Here is a 20,056-nt window from a genome sequence, read left to right as displayed (position 1 = left end):
TAATGCGGAAGTTGTATCCGGTAATGACAGGAAATGAAGGGGGTGCATAATGATCACACGAAACTCTCAGGCATTATGACGACGAGGGGGAAATGAGCGACACTAAGGAGGATGTGTGAGTATACTTATGAGTGTGTGTGTGTGTGTGTGTGTTGGAGATGACGACCTAGTGTGTGTGTGTTGGGGGTGAGGAGCTGGTGTGTGTGTGTGTGTGTGTTGGGGGTGAGGAGCTGTGTGTGTGTGTGTTTGTGTTGGGGGGGATTACTGGCTATCCAGGAAGTGTAGTGTTGCTGTGTCCTCCAGGTGTGAGTGCATAGTGTAGTGTTGCCGGGTAAGTTATTCATACATCAGTTATCATTAGTGCAATTAAACGCCAATGAGCGAGGACGTAAGGGGAGAGGCATCACAGGGCCGTGGCAGCAGCGGGGTCATGAGGGGGAACAGTGGTGTTGACTTAAAAATAATGATCAGTAAGCGGCAGCAGAAGCGGAAGTTCGGTGGAGTCGAAGTGAGGAATTCATAATGACGCTGACTCACGCAGTAAGATTACTAGTGTAGTGAGAGGTGGGCGCCCACACTGGTCACTGCCTCCTCTCCTCCCTCACGCTTCATGTCCCTCCACACACACCTCTCAACCAGCCATGACTCTCTATCACCACCAAATTCTCTATCAGGTGCCTCAAGTTCCCATCAAGTGACCAATCATAGGTAGTGATCCCTTGCCGGCGCCCAACTAGTGCACCGCTGATGAAACGGATCATTATCCTCAAATATTTCCGTTTCATTGTTGCTGTAGGCAACTGTTGCTTCAACAGTGTAATGGTGTCGGTAATGACAGGGAACTGTGAGTGATAATTCTTCACCTTTGACCCTGAGCCACGGGAAAACCGAGACATGCTGTGCAGGTAGTGAGTGTGAGGACCCAGTCACCTAAGCCACATCGCCTGCTGCAGGAGACACACTCACTCGCCGCCAGGAATGTTGTGAGGAGTTGGGGAGCCAGTGGGGCGGGACGGGCACTGTGGCAACATGTCGTGTCTGTGCGGCAGTGGCGGCGAGGAGGTGGAGTGGCCGAGAGTGCTGACGGAGCTGCCGCTAGCCACACTGCGCCGCGCATCTACTACCTACTACTGGAGTCCCAACACCGCCGCGGCCAGCCTAACCACGCGCTCCTTCGGCTTGTCCTTCCGCCGGCGATGGCGAGAGCTGGAGGGGCAGGTGGGGGAGCCGGGGCAAGTTGTGGCTGTCACCCCAGGGTCGCCCGTGCCGCCTGAACTCTTCTCCTGTTACCTGGAGGCCACCGCTGGCCGCGCCGCACAGTTCGACGCCGCCTCCTACTCCTCTGGCACCATATCCTCGGGTGTGTCCTCCTGGCGAGAGGCAACCATAAGGTCCCGTTCTTCGTCGTCGTCTCGGAGCTCCTCCCATCGTCACCGCTCCCCCAGCACCGAGACATGTCAGCCACGCCAGCCTCGCTCCCCCAGTGCCCCCCGGGAAGCCCCCAGCAAACCTCCCCGACGAAGCAGACATCGCTCCATGGACCCCTCGGCAGGGACCAGGCGGAATGGGAGCGAAATGGCCCCCCAGTGCCCGACGGAGGCGACCACCGCAGCTTCCTCGACCTGCTTCACCCTCGCCAGATCTTCTCGAGTCCGAGGGAGGCAGATGGGTGAGGGCGTGGCGAGGGCACACAGCATGGGGCGCCTCTCCCTGCCCCGATTACCCCACCCCCGCCCACCTATCAGGACAAGACGACCATCAGCTGCGCTCACCCCTGTATGATAGTTGTTTGTTTCTTTCTCTTTATATACAATATATACAGTATGTATGTATATATGTTTATAGTAGTTGCCAACACCTATAACCTAACGTTATAGAATTCATTATTTTTCTATTTTTTCTTTCTCATTATGTGACTTAATATTCAGTAAGGTGTTGGCAACTACTAAACATTAACCTACACACACACACACACACACACACACACACATATATATATATATATATATATATATATATATATATATATATATATATATATATATATATATATATATATATATATATATATATATATATATGTAAATTATGTAATATCACATAAATCATAACACTAAAAACCCATAGAAGATAGAACACATAAAACAAGACCACTGTACATATCGACCGTAGCCCAACGGTCTTTCAACATTTTAGTATTTAGTCAATAAATTTTGAAACTTGACAGTCGTGTACCTTAGTCCAGTACACTCTCATCGTCATTGTTTTAATCAGATTTTTAGTAATTTTAAGGTTAAAGGATAAACAACTCTGTTTCGCACATCTGTTCCCTGCTGCAGCCTTCATCGTCCAGTGTCAGTACAGTGGGGAACCGGAGTACAGTACCCAGAGAAAACATATGAAGTTTTGTAGGGTTACTGAGTAACACCCTTACCGGGTAATCATATCTGACCTAGGGATTGAACCCGGAACTTAATAGTGAGAGGCAAGCTCACTACCGCTGTGCCGTTCACTTACGTTTAGACCAGTCAAGATGAATGTTGGCACAGTTATACCACACTATCAGCCACACGCCATGACAACACTTCACATGGGTCAAAGGTCCCCAAAAGAGCACTGTTCTGGATTTTTGGCCCATTACAGTCCTGAGTCAGTCATGTAAGTAGTGGAGGGAGACGCGTTGTTTAATGCTTCAGATACCCTTGTGTGTTGCAGTTGTTTATTTTAACTTCTTCCTTCGAGTGCATTTCTTTATTTAATTTGTTTGATTCAGCAAATGTAGCAAGTTAATTAAGAAGCTTTTGGTTCAAATATTCCTTCATTCTCACCTTTGCTGTGTAGGATAAATATTTGTATCAGGGAAATAAGTCCTCTTTCACACGAGTGTTATATGTCGCGTGACAAAAGCGTTCGTGCGAAAGGGGACTTGAGCAACACAGTTTTATCTAAACCATAGATAATACTCTTTAAGTTCAGTAGAATTTAGGAATATGAATAAAACGTAATGGTAGATGATATTGTCTTGAGAGTGTAACATGTGGTGGTGAGTTACTACCGGGGCCACCACTACTAGAAGCGTCCTTTGGTATGGACGAGTCTAATTCATACTGGATAGTAGTCTCACGGCCACGAGTCTGTTGTTGCTTTTTTGTAATTTCTTATAACATCTATATAATTTATATTTTTTAAAGGTTGTCTATAAAAATCTATATTTTTTTGAAAACCCGTGACAAACAGCGCCTTTCCATAGAATTATCAGAGCGCGGGACACATCTGAAAATTGGGAGAACACTCATACTCCCGTCCATATTGGTGAGGAACACGATGGAGGCTGCCGTGTTAAACTGCTTGTGGTAGTATATGACACCAACTGTCTAAACCTGGATCATTAGTTTGTATACCAGTCCGCCAACCTTCCCTCACCCAGAAAGGATGTGTTGGGCGACGACCAGACACGTATTATGACCAAGACTGTTACTCTTGTGTCATATATTCTATGGCTCTCTCACTCCTACAACTCCTGCCCGCCAGCATAATCTATGACTATTATTTTTTCATGTAAACAAGTCGATTACAGTATATTTTAGGGCCTTGTTTTAGGAGGGGAGGACCATATAGAACACGTCATGTACTGCGGCAGTAGGAATGACAACGAATGGAGGGACTTTTCATAATAAAACTTGAAAAAAACTAGCGGAAGTGTGTGGCTGGGTGTGGTGTTGGGACACTTCACCTCCTTACAGGGAAACTAAACGGATTGCACATTAGCTGGATATCTCGTCGCTTTTCCTGTTCTATAAATATTTCCACAACTGTACTGACGAGCTACACTCAGTTGTGCCCACCACCTAGCACCCATGACTTTTCTGTTGAAATTCTGCAGAACCTCTGCTAACTAACACTCATCTATATCCTGTTGTAGCTCTGTGTGGACCTCTCTGCCATAGATGGTTTCCCCTGTACGTAACCTCCAGCAGTTTAAATTGTCCCACTCTAGTCCTTGGCAAACGGACGCCTCCGTAAATACATTTAAAAACAACAATGATCTCTCCCTACTTTTTTGTTCATATATATCAGTGATGTAGATCTCGAACAAGTGCAGTAGATATTGCAAAGTTAAGAGTACTTAGAGTCTTAGATTAACCCCCAGACAGCTCACACTGCTCTCACATCTCGTGGTAAATCACAGAGGTCGCTGCCACGCTGGCCGGCGGCTGTTCGCAGGAATGTTTCCTCTAGAGTGATCAGCACGAGGCTAGTGTGCCGCTACCTGGCCTGGGGGCGTGACTCTCCCCACCTTCACTCCCTCTTCCCCCAGGCCTCCTACACACCACAGTACATCCACACCACACCTTTTTAAGCTTGTGATTGTTAAGGTTAATTTATAAACTAGTTGTGATTGAAGTCAAAACAATATACTGTATCCATTTCGACACATAATAAAAAGAGTCTCATAAAAAAAGTATACTATACAGAAAACGTTTTTGGAACTCAATATTTATTCACCGATAAAACGTTTAAACTTTCCATAAAGATATCAAACAGCAGAAGGTGATGATGACGGTGTTATGAGTAGCCTGGTTCATCGTGTTGTTTGTCCTGGAAAGAAACTGTAGTGGTTGGTACTGAGTGTTACCAGTTGCGGCTCAGCGGGCCTTAAAACTTACTGAGGTTTAGCTCTAATGTGGTAACAATGGACTTGGGGAACAATTGGCTATGGTGAAATTTTTCTGCTAGATTGGTGTCACGGGAGGCTGTAGGGGAGGGTACTGTTTGCTGTAGGGGAGGGTACTGTTTGCTGTAGGGGAGGATACTGTTTGCTGTAGGGGAGGGCACTGTTTGCTGTAGGGGAGGATACTGTCTGCTGTAGGGGAGGATACTGTCTGCTGTAGGGGAGGATACTGTCTGCTGTAGGGGAGGCTACTGTTTACTGTAGGGGAGGATACTGTCTGCTGTAGGAGAGGATACTGTCTGCTGTAGGAGAGGATACTGTCTGCTGTAGGAGAGGATACTGTCTGCTGTAGGAGAGGATACTGTCTGCTGTAGGAGAGGATACTGTCTGCTGTAGGAGAGGATACTGTCTGCTGTAGGGGAGTATAATGTGCTACAGGACCAGTATGGCTCACTGCAGCAATATATTCTTTCAAATACTGTGATATTATGTGTCTATGTATTTGTTTATTTTCCATTAATATTTATCTTACACAAGTACGAAAACAGTGTTGGCGTTGCTGTTTTACCTGTAACTGAAATCTTGTGTGCGATGTATACTCATGCATTCATATATGTGCGAATATATACCCATGCATTCGTACATAACTATAATAAATAGAAATGATATTCCCAAACAAAATCGATGGTCTTGGAAAACAGAAAAAGAGACTCAATTTAGCGTTATATACAGTAGATTCAGTCAACAAAAACTTAGAAGTCTTTCATGATCCAAATTGGTTCCTGCCACTTATGTTTCAAATACTAACTTCTGTTCTTATGCCAAAATTGTCACCACTTTTTATTCTGGTGTAGAAAACCTTCCGATAGGTTGTGCGGGTTTTTTTTGTCATGCCAGTTGTCTATATCGACTCTGGAATCTACAGTAGATTTAGATTTAATTAAGAAAATTAATAATGGTCCTCTGACTCAGATTTGTCAGCTCAGAGCTAAAGAACAAAGCTTCGTTTCATAATATCGGTCCAAAACAAATAATCCACTTCATCCTCCACAGAGTATTTATATTTATAAAATCTATAATAAAATCCTGAAGTTCCAACTACTAGTATATTGAGTGTAAAATTTAAACATTATGATCACTTTTCAGAACATCACAGGAATACGTCAACAACTTCCTCGCTTACATTAGTAATAGTTGATAAAACGTCTTTAATCCACGAGTATCAGGAATTATTTTTACCAATTCTGGAATATTGTTCGTCTTCTGGATAGTTTTTAACTGTCGAGTTCCTTTTGACTCTCAACTAAGACTATAAACTGCAATACAGGGGAGGTGTCTGCCCTGTTTATAATTTATTAGATCAACTTTAATGGTGCTCCTCCACTCTCATATCTCCTACAAGTAAAACAAACACACACACACACACACACACACACACACACACACACACACACACACACACACACACACACCCAGACGCACGCACGTGCGCGCGCACACACGCACAGGTGTGTCTAGTACAGACTGTGGGGAAGAGAGGTGAGGAGCTATCATCAGTGGTAGACCTCTACCGTCTGAAATTGAAAAGGAAACATGTCAATATTGTCATCTAGCTAGTAGCTGTTGTGTGTGACGCCCCCATCAACGACCCCGAGCCACAAGACTACATTCTTGTGTGTTATTGTCACCACCTGTGTTGTGTGTAGACATGTTCCAATATGTATTTTTGTGATTTGACATATAAGAACAAAATGGTTTTGGAGTGTTTTTTTTACGGTAATAATGTGAGCTTCGACCCCTGGCTAGACCACCGACTGTTACTATGTCTGACACAGGAAGGTGTCAGTCCATCGATATATAAATTTTTACTCTATCATTTTCCAAGTCGAGAAATGCAACCCGGTTATAAGACACGCTAAAATTATTAAGAAACGAACCTTTTTGCATGAACTATTAAAGCCTGTGTAACATATTAAGAGTATTATGACTTATCTATGACTGACTGAGACAATATTGAAAGTGGCGAGTCGGGTCCTACTGGTAATAAGTATCTGATGTCATTGTTGGATAACCTTAGTCGAACTGCCTCACCGTTTATCACTGTTTATATACTGTACTCACGTTGCTGAAGTACGTTGGTAATTGTATGCCTGCACGGTCTTCTTTACACTGTATTCCTGTATTGTTTATATGTTAAACAATTGTAAACGTTTATGACGATTTTACTGAATATCTATCTATCTATCTATCTATCTATCTATCTATCTATCTATCTACCCAGCCAGCCGGCCCCGGTAATGTACACATGATCATGACAATGGCTTAAGTTCCATCAGAAGTAGTGTACATAGACCCAGATGACACAAGTAACTACACTACCCAGTGGAGATATGTTTACTCGGACGAGCTTTTCATATTGTTACAAGGGAATCATTAAAGACGGAAGGTGCTTATCATCGTGACATACTACGAGGCGGTAAAACACACTAAGAGATGGTTCACTCTGTGTTGTGTGTAGTTTATATCTTGATATGTCTTGGTGGTCTGTGTCACCAAGTGTATTTTGTCCCCACCACTTGAGACACTTCCCTCCTGAGTACACCTGACGGACGCTGGACCAGTCTAGTACACCTGACGGACGCTGGACCAGTCTAGTACACCTGACGGACGCTGGACCAGTCTAGTACACCTGACGGACGCTGGACCAGTCTAGTACACCTGACGGACGCTGGACCAGTCTTGTGTCTGTCCATTCATCGTCTGTTTCTGTTCTCAACGTTCAGTCGCCGCTCACGTCTTGGTAACAACTGCAGATTTTCTTTACCAAAATTATGACAAATTTAGAGGATTGTGAGACAATGAATAAGATTGTGGTGTTGAACACTAACGGTGTTACATTGTGAATCATTTAACTCATTGCTTCTGTATTTTTAGCATCCTTCTATATATATATATATATATATATATATATATATATATATATATATATATATATATATATATATATATATATATATATATATATATATATATATATATATATGCATGCTGATAACCACAAGGAAAGCAAAACACGAAGTTCCCAAGCGCTTTCGTGTAGTTCACATCTTCAGGGGTGAGTACAGACTAGTCTGTACTCACCCCTGAAACAAAGCTTTCTTTCTGATTATATACGCGCACCTACAGTGATTTACTTGCATATATATATATATATATATATATATATATATATATATATATATATATATATATATATATATATATATATATATATATATATATATATACTCACGTAAGGCACAAAAAGTCAGCAGTAAAGCTTTTAGGAGAACTTCCCACGGCGGATGAGGTGAACGTGTGGGTCAGGCCGAAGGTCAACCCAGATGAGCTCACCTCAAGGTCATCCCGGGTCGGAGGGGGATGGGGGTCATTCATTCCTTTTTAGTCAACCAGCTGGAGAATCTCTCTCTCTCTCTCTCTCTCTCTCTCTCTCTCTCTTTCATTAATTAATAGGTGTACAATACTAAATAACAAATAAATTAGCAGAGAAGGAGAAATACACGCACAGTTAGACCTAAGACACTAGAAGAAACAGATGACACAGATAATAAGAATAAATTATATCAGACAGACAACTTGGTCCTGATACCCTAATGGAGGTAGTTTATGTAATTAAGTAGGTAATAAATTAGTTACTAATTAAAAGGGCATATTAGGGGTTCAAAGTTGGCTCGAAACTCTTGTGTGTGTGTGTGTGTGTGTGTGTGTGTGTGTGTGTGTGTGTGTGTGTGTGTGTGTGTGTGTGTGTGTGAATCTTCAAGTAATAATAAGCTTAACACGACACATATTAACGAAGCCTCAACAGAGAAACATAACCAAAGAAAGGTAAAAAAATACTAAGATGATTCACAAAATAAATAGAAATAAAGAAAATAATAACAAAATGGCTTAAGAATCGTATAGTAACAGAGAGAATGTAGAACAACTTAAAAAAAAGATACAAAATGTTATACAGGAATTACGTGGTAAAAGTTGAATTAATACTGATGGGTCGAAAGTTAAACCTTAATAATTGTCACATAATAGTGAATGGAATTAAATGTAAATGGTGAAATAAAAACCTCACAAAACCATTGGCAATAATTAAAAAACCTAAAATATATTGATAATAACTCGAATAACAAAGAAACCGTAAAACTCACTAAAAAAAAAACAGCAAAAGGGCAGTAAAAATAGGTTGATAATATAAGACGTTGAAAAACCGCACCCCCAAAATTGGAAGTAGAATTCCTAAGGAGCGGAAGGCTGCGTACGGTTCGCCTGGTGCCGCAAGGTACCGCAACCTGCCTCTGACGTCATAATCTACTCTTACAGTGACGTCATCACCACCAGTAGCGTATGTCAGTAGTAGTTTGTTAAGTTATATGTTCAACTGATCTTGAGAACCTGTGTGTGTGCGTGTATCAGGCTGGGGGCCACTTGTGTATGTGGACCAGACTGGGGGCCACATGTGTATGTGGACCAGGCTGGGGCCACATGTGTTTGTGTGAACCAGGCTGGTGGCCACAAAGTAGAACACAGGAAGATAATCATGGGAAATTGTGTATCAGCCGCCAGCCTCTACCGCGCACACACACACACACACACACACACATGGATCACTACTTAAGAAGCCTTGAAATCAGCAGAAATTGCGAGGACTCTTCTCCACCTAGAACACACACACACACACACACACACACACACACACACACACACACACACACACACACACACACACACACACACACACACACACACACACACACACACACACACACACACACACACACACACACAGACATACACACTTGAACGTTAAGAAAAAAAACTAGCGCGTAAAAATAACAAATAAGACATCAAAGGGTTGGTCATTATGTCGTAAAGTAACAGTTGTCTCTATATGCTCGTTAAACACTTAAGGTGATTTTCCGCCCTGTCATGAACTGTTACTTTGTTAATCTCTAAAATAATGTGAGTCCCTGTGTGAATGAGATGTGGTGGAGAGGCTGACGTGTGTTTGTGTCCTCCACCTTACTGTGACCACTTGGGATGTTGGTTTGTATAGAGAAGGACACACACACACACACACACACACACACACAGAGGCTTGGGTTCCCTCCTGGTACACTGGGCAATAAACGGGAACACTAACTGTCGCGCTTGCCGATGGCGGAACAACCCGAGGTGATCTTGCATCCTCGCCTAAGGTTATGGAGTAACCTACTGCTCTGGAGATCACCAGCATAGCACGATAACGCCTAACCTAACCTAACCTAACCTAACCCACTGTTCGTTAGACCACCACTTGTATACCAGGTACAGTACACTTTGTATTATGTAAGACACGCGTACATTTCAGCACAAGAAAAGTACCATTACAAAACTTACTTTAGAGTGACTAGTTAAACGAGCCCCAGTCCTAATAAGATGTAAATGACCATAACTTCTCCATTAAGGTCAAGGGACAGTCCTGATAGTTCCTAATTCTTATTGGGGGCCAAGTGACCTTCATGCAATAACTATTTGTGTTTTGTCAGTAAGTTTTTTTTATCTATTAAATTTGCACATATGCTATTGAAATTGTAACACACACACACACACACACACACACACACACACACACACACACACACACACACACACACAAAGGAAACGAACTTTTCTTTCTACATCATAGACTCACACGTAATATATCACAACAAAGTGTGTTTTTATCATGGTAACAAGTTCCAATATCATAAACACACCCCCAAGAATGTGACTTTAGTGTGAGTGTTGGCGCTTTTGTGAGAAAGAACCAGATATAAGGCAGATTTATGGACGAAGGGCAGCAGCAGTGTGGATATGAGGAGATGTGGATAGAAGGCGGAACTGGATATAAGTTAGAAATTTGGACACTTGGCAGTGATGTGGATATCAGACAGGTAATTGGATCTGAGAATAATGTGGATGAGGCAGAAGTGTTCCGGGTGAGACGAGTACGCGGATATCAGGTAGAGACAATTAGTGGTACAGGTACACGGGGTCACCGTGTGTGGGAGAACGGATGTGTTTGCTTCCTCTCTCTTCCTTCCTCCTGTGTGTGTGTGTGTGTGTGTGTGTGTGTGTGTGTGTGTGTGTGTGTTTTGTTATTACTCCTGCTGGAATTCGTGTTAAAATTACTTAAGTTTTGTGCAGCAACAACAACAAATTTTTGCTCCTATAATTTTGAATTATTTAAAGATATAACAACTATACCATATAAATATATTTATGAAGAGTACATGTTATTACAACTTGTGTTACTCGAGCTGCTGCCAGCTGTCTCCAGAGCTTGTCAAAGAACTGCAGCAGCTTTGTAAAAGATACAAACACACCCAGTGAATTGATTGCTTATTATAATAAGCAATCAATTCACTCGTATTACTCGTAAGAAATATTTAACTGAACACATTTAAAGTTTAACGCCTTCTTTTGAATTAAAAAATAAAACAGGATTACTTCTGAGAAGTGATGGACTATATTTTGCTTGAAATCCTGTCCAACGGTACAGTGTGTGGCCATACACAGTACACCTCGCTAAGTTAAATGGTGTAGCATTACGCTAAACAGTATCAGGTCAGGGGTACAGTTTTTATATATATATATATATATATATATATATATATATATATATATATATATATATATATATATATATATATATATATATAATTATTATTACACAACCTCTACCAGTAAGGTTTAAATCTTGACCCTCAGCCGTTCAGCGTGAGGGGCAGGACTGCTACTTTAGGCTCATTCGACTTGTCAATAGGCACAACGGCTCACGTATGGGCAAGGATTAGCACAAGCAACCTTGTAGCTACGTTCTACCCAGCTCACTGGCCAACACTGAGTACATCTGATAGAAATTTGTGCAACCTCAACGGGCAGGGTTTGAAATTTGAGCCCCGGCGGGTGAGGCTGGGGTACTGCGTCTACGGCACAAAGAACTGGCCTAACCTAAACTGGTGGAGGAAAAACTAGATGATAGAATAGAAAGGAAAGTGATGTGGGAGGGAGAAGCATTTATTAGGCTTTGCCAGGAAAAGGAAGTTGGTTCTCAAAGATGTGTAATAACCTCCTCATTGTTAATACTTTCATAGATGGGGTAGTCAGAGAAGTGAGCGGAAGGGGCATCCAGGGAGCAGCAGTGTGCGTGAACAAATGCAGAGCAGCATGGAAGCTACTGAGTGATATTTAGGGAAGGTGCTGCTGATGGGTAATGCTTACTTGTGTGACACGACTGAGGTAAACCGGATTTAGTATCTTGTGTGTGGAAGGAGAAAACCAAAACAGAGCACATATATTGAAGCAACAAGAATTAATAAATGCCAATGAATGAAGGTAATTATTACGTGTGTGTGTTTGTGTTCATGTTTTCGACCATCCTGTGTAAGGGGGAAAAGACAGGTATTTTCCACACACACGACCACAGCAGCAGCAGCAGCACGAGCCCCAACACATGGTTCCTTAGCTCCTGTTTATCCACCGCAGGCCACCACATTCTTGAGGGGCCACAACCGCACCTGTTTCCCGCAGGTGGGCCGCCGGTGGTGATAGTGAATTATGATGTGGATGGTAGAGATAGATGGTGGTTGAAGAATCCACTTACGCGTACCGCTGGCAAGACTGTCCCGCCTCCTTGTTATAGATCCTGGTAGCCTTGCGTGGTGGCCGCCTTGTTGTTATGGCCGCGTGGGCTGCTCCCCAGTCGTCAGGCCGATGTGTAATTGGAGCAGCTGAAGCTGAAAGTATGACCTAAATATCCCACTGAATCATTGGAACAGGTGATTCTCGAACAGGTGTTTGCAAACCTCAGAATATAATTAGCAAAGCGAGGAGTTCCATTAGCAAAATGTAAGAGTAACATGGCGCACTGCTTTTCCTACAGAGTCGTGGATTTTGTAAATAATGTACGATTATTACAATAATATAATGTGTCTGTACCAACATTCCTCACACTGGCTCTTTCTCTTAACACAGTACTGGACCTGCGGACGAACACATGACGGTCAATGTTAACATGTATGTCAGCTAGTTATGCCTGGTATAATATGGATAAATAAATATTAAAATATGTCTTTAGTTGCGTGGTAAGAGATGGAGGCATGTCTCAAAAGACATATTATATTTTGTTAGAACTATTCTCGACTCATTATGTGGGAACTGTAATGTTTTGTACAGTAAATACATAAACTGCGTACATCTCCATTGCGTATCCCTGGTGAGAAGATTGTGTTTACTTATAACCTAAATATTATAGTAAATTACTAGAGCGGCTGGCGCTTTAAGAGGTTGTCTTCTAAGTATAACCAAGATATCTTGTTGAGTCATGTATATTAGCAAAGACACGACACATTACGCCACTTTGTCCAGAAACCCTTTACTCTTGATTTATGGCAAAACTAAGTTGGTACCTGTATTGTTAAGTGTACACGATGTTCACCCGGAACAACGTAAATAATGACTTCCTGTAGGATCCAGCCGCTGCTCTCGAACTGTGGAAGTTAGTAGACATCATTTTAGGTTTTGGTGGGAAATTTGACATATGGATACAGAGTAATAACAAATAAAACTCGAACTGACGTAAACAGACATAGGTTAGGTTACCAACGTTTCATCTGAGAAACAACCTGCACACTTGTGTGTGTGTGTGTGTGTGTGTTTTCTTTCCCCTTTTCTGTCAGTTATTACGCATTTTAAAATACTATAAAACTTAATGTTATTGTTATTGTTACAGGGCGACCTGGTGTGGTTTGACCCCGGGCTGGGCTACGTCCTGCCCGGCGAGGTCATGGAGTTCCACAGAGCAGGTCAAGTCATCACTGTCCAAGCTGTCATAGGAGGCAAGGTAGGTGACTTTTGTTGACGGTGCCTCACCTCAACAGGGTCATCTTAGGGATTCTCTTGGCACACCTGATCATTATGATCACTTCACCTGTAGACGCAGTTTACAATTTACTCTCTCTCTCTGACTGGTAATTTATTTGAGTTAATTTTTGCTACTAGAAATACACTTTATCTACTTTCCTCAGTCTTTCTCTCTCTTTCTTATAATTACTCTTGTTTTATTCTCTCATTCTTTCTCTCGCTCTGCCTTTCCCTGTAATGGTAATCACCACCCCATCCTGGGCGGCCACAGTCCTTACCTCTCGACAAATCTTTATCTTGGAATCACAATTTATATTTAAGTTTGAATCACGTGAAGATTAGCCACAGCTTATTTCACCTAAATATTAACCACCCTAACGCTAACCTAAGCTAACCTAACCTAACCTAACCTAACCTAATTTAACCAAACCAAACTATAACCTAACCTAACCTAACTTAACAAACTATTTTAACCTAACCTAATGCAACCTAACCAAACAACCCCTTCCAAGTAGCGTTTGTGTGTTTAGCCATCAGATTAAATACTCTGGGAGAGGGAAGCTAATCCTCACATGATCTTTATACTCATACAGTACTTTTGTCTGCGTCACTGCCACACTATCCGACAATAAACATCAACAAGTAGCGGCACCCTGTGTGTGTGTGTGTGTGTGTGTGTGTGTGTGTGTGTGTGTGTGTGTGTGTGTGTGTGTGTGTGTGTGTGTGGCCACTAACACGTGCTGTGCTGTACATGGACACGTTTTACAACCCCTTCTGTTTACACGTCCAGGTACGGTTAAGTGAGTCATGCCTTGTAATGTTCTCACGGTGTGACTCGAGATGACAGGTAGCCGTAATTTCCCACTCCTGTCGAATTTATTCACTCTCTTTTTCTCTCTCAATCAGTAATCTTCTTTTATATGGTTATCCATCTAACTACACACACACACACACACACACACACACACACATATATATATATATATATATATATATATATATATATATATATATATATATATATATATATATATATATATATATATATATATATATATATAGCAGAATCGCCGCCCTCCGGGTGGCTCATTCACTAGGCCACAGTAGGACGCCACCCCCCAGGAGGCTCCACATTGTCTCACTGTTCAGTCCCCAAAACTTCTTCTTCCATCAATAGTTCATTAACGGTGAATGTAAGTTCCACCATGTTTTTCACTACAACGGTACAGCAAAGTATATTTTTTAGCATTACACTGTTATTATTTTATTGTCTAATCATCACTACATATATCACCATCCATCATCACTACATATAAAACCATCCATCATCACTACATATAACACCACCCATCATCACTACATATAACATCCATCATCACTACATATAACACCATCCATCATCACTACATATAACACCATCCATCATCACTACATATAACACCATCCATCATCACTACATATAACACCATCCATCATCACTACATATAACACCATCCATCATCACTACATATAACACCATCCATCATCACTACACATAACACCATCCATCATCACCACATATAACACCATCCATCATCACTACATATAACACCATCCATCATCACTACACATAACACCATCCATCATCACTACATATAACACCATCCATCATCACTACATATAACATCATCCATCATCACACAAACAGACATACTTCTTTGTTTTATATAGATAGATTTAACTACTGTATTTTTATTTCTATATTTTTCTTTCTAAATCGTTCTTTTTATTTAGTTCTTTGTAACATGAACTGTCTAATGATCTCTTTATCTATCGGTTTGTGTCTTATCTATCTATCTATCTATCTATCTATCTATCTATCTATCTATCTATCTATTTTCATATTTATAAGTCTATGTACTGTACATCCAGCTTTACTAGGTCACTTACAGTATGCGGACGGTGATGAAAATATATAAACGAAGTAAAATTATAAGATAGAATAGATTAATAAGTTAATAAGTCAATATTCAAGTTCAATAATCATGAGTAAAACGCTGAAAAATAAAATGGGTAATGTAATAAACTTATGAACGTATATAAAATCAGATAAATGTATAAGTAGAAAAATATATTGAAAACTGCAAAGACAATATATGATTCCCTGTAGCATCAAGTCACGATGAATCTAACGCAATAAATCTCAAGACTTTCACCCGTCTGTGAACTTCAACAATCTTGTTTAGAAAATTCATCACCGAGTCTGCCACTTGATCTTCCACTTTCGTCCAGAGTTCTTGCCTGGTGTCAGTGGTGTGTGTGTGTCCAGCTGTACAGTACCCTGGCATTCTGTTAGCAATATGCACCTAAAGCTTGGTACACACTGTTAAACCTTATTTATTGTAGTCTGCACAAACAAATTTTGCGCAAACAACCTGAACTCTACGTTTTCCCTCCACACAATTTAGGCAAGTTTGCGCAAGCAGCTGATTTCGCTCTCAGATTTTAAAAGAGCAGATTAAAATAGCAGAGGAAGAGATAGTGTTTGTGTTTTGGCATGTTCAGTGAAAAAAAAAGATGACTAAACAAAGCCAAGTTAAAATGAAGTTGGTCTAAGCAGTTATAATAAACATCAAGCCGTGGCCTTTTCAGAGACCATAGCTGCTGCCAGTGTCCAATATAGGCTATAATAACATATATTACTTATTTAGTGTTTTTTAGATAAAACTTCGTGTCATTAATTTTCACTTGTTGCTACTAGTAATATGTAGTATTAATGAATATCGTAGTTACATAGTAATGCAGATTAAAGACAAAGTGACATATTAAAAAAAATGGAAGATTATAAAATTAAATATTTTACTTTTAACTCAGTAGACTTGCATACACGCGTCTCCTCCATACGCGCACTTTATATTATATTATTGACCGCATTCTCATATTTATTTTCGTTCCTATAAAACTGGAAAGGGCTCTTATTTTCTGGTGATGTCGTTTTTATATCTTCCTTGGAACTTATAAATCATTTTATATACAGAGAAGGCAAAAGAAGTGCTACTGCAAGTAGAGTTCTTATGCATTGTATACACATTTTCCCATTCACCAAACCTCTCCGGAACCTCCAGCTTCTTACAAACGTAATTCGGCTGTGACTGCACTTCTCAATTCTCAATGCCAGTCTTTGGCACGATATATCTCAGATGTGGAATTCATGTGCAGATTTTACTGCATTTTTATTTAAACTAACGTACGATAAAAATCACACTTTATCTTTCTTAGACACGACGATCTTGTCTTTCTTGCTGTCACTTTCAATTTCTCCTCATTTATATGTAACCACAATCACCGTTGGTCTACCTCATTAAGTCTGTAACTCTGGTAAGATAACGACCTGGTTCACACCCAAAAAAGCGTGAAAACTTTCACGGTGCGCCATCGTGATGTAGCGTCACCACAACCACCAGTCTCACTCTCGCCTCACGTCCTGGACCTCTACTAAACAGTACACTCTGGCCATAACACACTCCTAACGCTCTCACATGTCTTACTCCACGTACTAGTATTAGCGTTTGCTCCCACACTTCCACTATCTTCATACAAACTCTCACCAATATTTAATAGTCTCCCACGCTGGCGCTAAGACCCATCACTTCACCTAAATTTTCTGTTTATTATGGAGTCAATTATAAACAATTTATCACCTCCACACTGTTCCTCACCACTGACAGCTTCTCTAATGCCACATCAGCAGCCACACCCTAAAATGTACTCTACTACCTGTAGTTCTTACTTCTGCCTCACCATCAGCCACACCCTATAATGTACTGTACCTGTAGTTCTTCTGCCACACTATCAGCTACACCTTATAATGTACTGTGCTTGTAGTTCTTACTACTGCCACACCTTATAATGTACTATACCTGTAGTTCTTACTACTGCCACACCATCAGCCAGCCCTTATAATTATTATACCTGTAGTTCTCACCCTATAATGTACTGTACCTGTAGTTCTTACTTCTGCCACACCATCAGCCACACCCTATAATGTACTGTACCTGTAGTTCTTACTTCTGCCACACCCTATAATGTACTGTACCTGTAGTTCTTACTTCTGCCACACCCTATAATGTACTGTACCTGTAGTTCTTACTTCTGCCACACCAGCGGGGCCCAGCACTAGACCCAGTGACCTCGGACACATTACCTGTTGACCGGTTAATCTGACCTGACGGCTTACGCCACTATCGCAACCGTGACCTTACCATCCATAGCGACAGTCCCATGGGGGTTGGTGGGGGTGGGTTCCCCTGACCGCATAATCTGACTCCATAATCCATTGCACTCCACTCCACACAGCCAGTCCACCAGGGTCAGTAACCAGTGAGATCAGGTTGCGTCCTGTCCTATGAGCTGTGACTCCTGCCTTTTGAGTTTTGTGGGGCCCCACAGTGGCTGAGTTGTCCCGGGCCCCACACCCTCCTAGGGACGGCCCTGGATACAACTCTAGTATTTCTACGCTAACCTGGCCCATAAGCCACGCCCCTCTTCTATACTATTAGCTGATTGGTTCATAGAAAATTCAAACTAAATGTGTTCACAATTGGTAAACAGACCTGTTAGTATCTAAAATAATGTTAAATATCAGGACTATAAAAATGCAATTAATTTCAAGGCATTAGCACTGTAAAGAGGATGTTAGAAAATGTTAAGTATTTATTATAAAAGGGCGATATAAATACGCGCTTATATACACGCAGTCGGGGAGGTAAACTACAGGGGAACTAATCGGTTATTTGTAGCTATAGACGAAGGGCGCGGGGCCTATGGGTCAGCTTAGCGTGGACAGGTTATAGTAATTTTGGTGGGTAGTCAGACCAATCCAACCTGCCACACCACCCCTAATCATTCCTTTCATTCACCCCACCACGCACACCTCCGTACACCCTATGTTCAACTGTTTCGTTACCTTCAATTGAATCGACCTCAGTAGCTTGAGAAATAACCAACACCACCCATACACTCGACTGCCAACATCACTTATACACTCCTGCCAACATCACTTATACACTCCTGCCAACATCACTTATACACTACTGCCAACATCACTTATAGTCTATTGCCACATCACTTATATTCTACTGCCAACATCACTTACAGTCTATTGCCACATCACTTATAGTCTATTGCCACATCACTTATATTCTACTGCCACATCACTTATATTCTACTGCCAACATCACTTATAGTCTATTGCCACATCACTTATACCATACTGCCAACATCACTTATATACACTACTGCCAACAGTGTAGGAGGCCAGTGATAGCCCTAGGGGTTGTGATATAGTTTACAGAGCTGTGTTTACAGTCTAGACTCAAGATTGTTATAATCTATGGGGTTGTGAGAGAGACGACGACGACGAAGTGACTATATTCTACACCCCTACCTGTATCCTACACCCCTACCTGTATCCTACTCCTACCTGTATCCTACACTCCTATCTATATCTTACTCCTACCTGTACCCCACACCCCTACTTGTATCCTACTCCTACCTGTATCCTACACCCCTACCTGTATCCTACACCCCTACCTGTATCCTACACCCCTACCTGTATCCTACACCCCTACCTGTATCCTACACCCCTACCTGTATCTTACACGCCTACCTATACCTTACCTTTTTCGTGTACTCCAGTTAATACTTTAGTTTTCTTCGCTTCCTGTACTGATGTTCATTCTTCTTACACCAACACCTTATAATCTCCACCTCTTTCGGCAACACTCCCACTTTCAGTAACATTGCCTTCCTACATTACGTTCACCTACTGCCGAAGCTTCTAGCTAATTGAGCTCTTTATTTCATCCCATTTACATTATTTTTTTTTCATGTTAATTAGATATGTACTACTTCTATCATTTTATTCATACCTTGAAAAGCTTTACGTTCAACATGTTTTAATGTGAGTTTGGAGGCGTCTATCTCCCTCACAGCTCTTGTACAATACATCATCGTTTCTCTCTTTTGTCTCTCCTTTATCATTGTTCTTTATCATTTCTTCATACTTTCATTGACTACATTTGCTTAATACAACCGAGAGTTCTAAGTTTCGTAATTTCTTATTGTTGATGGATTAGTGTACAGTAATTACTTATCTTGTTACGCGCGTAAAACCTTTTAGTTGTTGAAGCGCAGGAAAAACATTACAGTATAAATAACGTAAACTAAGTGCAGGAATTTTTATCTACACTATACATGTCTTCGTTTTATATACTTTTTTTTAACTCACTATCATTGTTTCATTCCTCGTTTATTTTTGTAATTTTTGTTATTTATTCTTTCTTCACCTTTACTTTGACTTTGTTTGTGTTAACTTGAGAGGAATTTCACTTTGTCGTATGATATTTTTATTTGTAATGTTTTTAACCCAACTCTTTGCTTTCCGATTTATTCTATTTCTTCATCTTT

General features: G+C 41.1%; 1 protein-coding gene across 1 annotated transcript in view; it reads left to right on the top strand.

Annotated features, from left to right (window-relative positions):
- The window catches only part of LOC121871703 (unconventional myosin-XV-like), a 176,799-nt gene that overhangs the window by 109,439 nt on the left and 47,304 nt on the right, over positions 1 to 20,056 (top strand). The window contains exon 3 of the mRNA XM_042374114.1: positions 13,479 to 13,589. Within this exon, the coding sequence (XP_042230048.1) occupies positions 13,479 to 13,589 (111 nt within the window). The remainder of the gene's footprint in view (positions 1 to 13,478; positions 13,590 to 20,056) is intronic.

This window comes from Homarus americanus, unplaced genomic scaffold (assembly GCF_018991925.1).
Source record: "Homarus americanus isolate GMGI-L3 unplaced genomic scaffold, GMGI_Hamer_2.0 scaffold39675, whole genome shotgun sequence".
NCBI lineage: Eukaryota > Metazoa > Arthropoda > Malacostraca > Decapoda > Nephropidae > Homarus > Homarus americanus.
This window is presented reverse-complemented; position numbering and strand designations above follow the sequence as displayed.